Source organism: Frankliniella occidentalis, unplaced genomic scaffold, assembly GCF_000697945.3.
Source record: "Frankliniella occidentalis isolate FOCC.00 unplaced genomic scaffold, Focc_3.1 Scaffold138, whole genome shotgun sequence".
Lineage (NCBI taxonomy): Eukaryota > Metazoa > Arthropoda > Insecta > Thysanoptera > Thripidae > Frankliniella > Frankliniella occidentalis.
Window position 1 is genome coordinate 752,689 of NW_026267265.1, and position 2,874 is coordinate 755,562.

The 2,874-nt window shown below is 54.2% G+C and overlaps 1 protein-coding gene across 1 annotated transcript in view; it reads left to right on the plus strand.

Annotated features, from left to right (window-relative positions):
- The window catches only part of LOC113202237 (uncharacterized), a gene marked incomplete at its 3' end in the record, with an annotated part of 9,956 nt that extends 7,537 nt beyond the window's left edge, over positions 1 to 2,419 (plus strand). Inside the window, exons 2-4 of the mRNA XM_052270797.1 lie at positions 1,709 to 1,819; positions 2,074 to 2,246; positions 2,339 to 2,419. Coding sequence (XP_052126757.1) covers positions 1,709 to 1,819; positions 2,074 to 2,246; positions 2,339 to 2,419 — 365 coding nt within the window. The remainder of the gene's footprint in view (positions 1 to 1,708; positions 1,820 to 2,073; positions 2,247 to 2,338) is intronic.
- Between the last annotated feature and the right edge of the window lie 455 nt (positions 2,420 to 2,874).

Genomic DNA, 2,874 nt, shown 5'->3' on the forward strand with positions numbered 1-2,874 from the left:
GCCGCGCCCTACAACCCTCTCCCTCCCCCTCCCTTGCACCATGCGCCTCCTCGCCCCTCCGCAAGCGTCAGGATAAATTGAACCTGGACAGAGTACACAGTGTGTTTGAGTTTCATCACACCACGCCAACGCCAGGCCATCCGCGGCGCGACCAACTCCTCCAACAGAGACGAACCCGCAGAGAGCCCCCGCCGTTCTTGTAAATGCCCAAATCTAAATTAAAATTAACTGTCTATACTCCAAACCAACAGGGCTGTTCATTTCCATGGCATGCTATAGCTAGCGTAAATTTGTACACTGGGCCTTGCGAAACAGGCACGCATTTTCTTTGAAATTTTTGAGAGGTGGTCACCGCCATTCAGGTGGTCCAGCGCGGGGCCGAGGGGGAGGGAAGGACCACATCGGAATACAGTATCGGCCCCGTTATCTGTCGACAGGAGGGTGCGGGTGGGTCTGAGTACGCCCCGCTTGTCTATAATCTGTCTGTCGGGACGTGTCTGCCTGCCCATTCCCACCCGCCCGCGCGAGTTCTGTCCGCGCCATTTATGAACAAAAGACCGTGCGGGGGAGGGAAGAGGGGGGGCCTCCAACGGCGCGAGCTCGCGCGAGTGTTCGGGAGCGGCCGTCTCCCTCGCGCCCGCGGGGACGCTGCGCACGCCGCCCGGAGGACGAGGACGGAGAGAGTCATTGGCGAGAGCGCACAGAGGCAGGCTCTTCTGTTGTCAGCCGCCGCAATCACGGGCGTGATTAAGTCTTGGCGATCTACATCCCATACACACCCCCCATCTCACGCACTTCACTCAGCCTGCTCGCACGCGCGCACGCGCACAGACACAGCAATACACAGTGGGAACACGGGGGACTCGTTCCCATTCATTGATTCATTCATTCATCCGACTCTTTCTTTCATTCGCCGGCAGCCAGCGAATCTGAAACCGGAAACGGTTACCTTTCTTTGTTTGTACAGGCCGGCGCTTGAATGTTTGAACTTTGCAAGAGTCGAGTCTAAACGGTGTCGAAAAAATTGCATTCCCCTTTTTGTGAACGGCAAGGACAAGTCGCACTAACGCCTGGCTGTCGTTAGCAAAATCTTCTAATGTGATAGGAGTTTCATCAGTTGGTAGCACTGAAAGGAAAACTTCTTTCCGTTTCGTCATGCGACAGTCACCTGTTGGACGGGCTACACAGTGGACGTGTTGCAACATGTTCCGTGCAGGGTTTTGGACACATTTCTGAATATTGTTAACAGATTTTCTGATTTTCTACTGATGAAACGTGTAGAGTTCAAGTGTTTATCTTTGCCATCGTAAGTTGAAAAGTGCCAATTATCTTGTGTGTTGGAATCATCTCGAAGCCAACGAGCAAGCTACGACCGTGGATTAAAACAAACAAACGAGGCGATAAGTTCGAACTTAAAAGTTTCATATTTTGGCGTGTGTTGTTGTGTGTTACTTATCCGTGTGCTGCGAGGCGAAATTGTAATAAGACGTTAGACAGTATTAGCATTGAGGTTAGTTGGCCTCTCCACACAGTGCTAGATTTTGTTGAATGAGATTCAACCCCAAGAATGTTCTAGTTGTGCATGAGTGCTTTCACTAAATAGCGTAAACACCTGTGACGTTTCATTATCTGCCTTTTTAGCACGAGTTTGCCTGTTTGTTTTCTCTTATCATGCGTACTTATTGCATTTATTTCATTGTGGTTCTAGGCACATGTCCGTGTGTGAGCCGCCTCGCGGGGGTTGCTGGAACCAGGCACAGAGCTGCATTTCTTCACACAGCCCCTAGATTCCCTACGAGGATTGCATCTTACAATGTCAGTAAGTTGTTAACGTTGAATTGTAGATTTGGAGCGACTCATATGTCTACGCCTTTTTGTAACTCTTGGTGAGATTAATTCTGTGTTTTGAGTCAAAGCATCTATATTTTCATTGCAATTTCTTTAAGACGGCTAGTGTGGTTGTGCCTTGTGGAGGTTGGTCAATCCTTCAAAGTGTCTCCGCATTGTGGCGGTCACAATTCTTTTAAAATTTGTTATCTTCTGCAAGGTTTGTGTGCTTATCTGTTCCCTTAGGTCCTGCACAGTTCAACAAGCTGGGCTTGGCGGAGATGGTGCACCGGCGTTCCCGGATGCCCCGGATGCGCATGGGGGGCTTCCTCTCCAGCGCCGTCAAGGAGACCTGCCCGCTGCCCCGCGACTCCCTGCGCCAGCCCGGTCCCGCCCACTACCACGTCGAGGCGGACAAGGTGAGTTGAGGTTGGAAGAAACTGCAACGGAGGCTTGACGTCTGGTTTGTCCGGCTGTTTTTTCAACTTTAGTGTTACTTACTTCTGAGCAGCGCAAGAGGCTTGGAGAGGCCCCCACCCCGGCGAATGCTGCGCTGAGAGCGAGGTCCTCCCGCGGCAAGGCGCTTCCCCCGGTGAGTCAAGTCGTACCTGGGGCTTAACCCCCCTCCCCTCCCTTTCCTATTCCCGCCTCGTCGGGGCGCCGCAAACAAGCGTAGAGAAACTAGAGAGGAACTCGACAAGCGGATTCATTCTAACTTCATTGGGAACGTATCACCGGGACCGGAGGGACGGGGCGCGCGGGGGCGGTCGTACAAAGCAGCACCACGCCGCGCCACCGCAGCGCCAAGCCGACGTCGCCTTCCTCCCCCTCCCGTCCTTTTGTTTTGGACACGGGGGAATTCCTGACGTCGGATCTGAGGTGCGCCAAACTATTTGAATCCTTTTCGACCCACAAGTCAACGCCCAGGGGCGGAGGACGCGGGGGCGGGGGGCGCGAGTCCCTCCTATCCTCGGCGGCCGGCGGCCCCTGTCCGGGCGGGGCTGGCGGGGCTGGCGGGGCTGGCGGGGCTGGCGGGGCTGGCGGGGC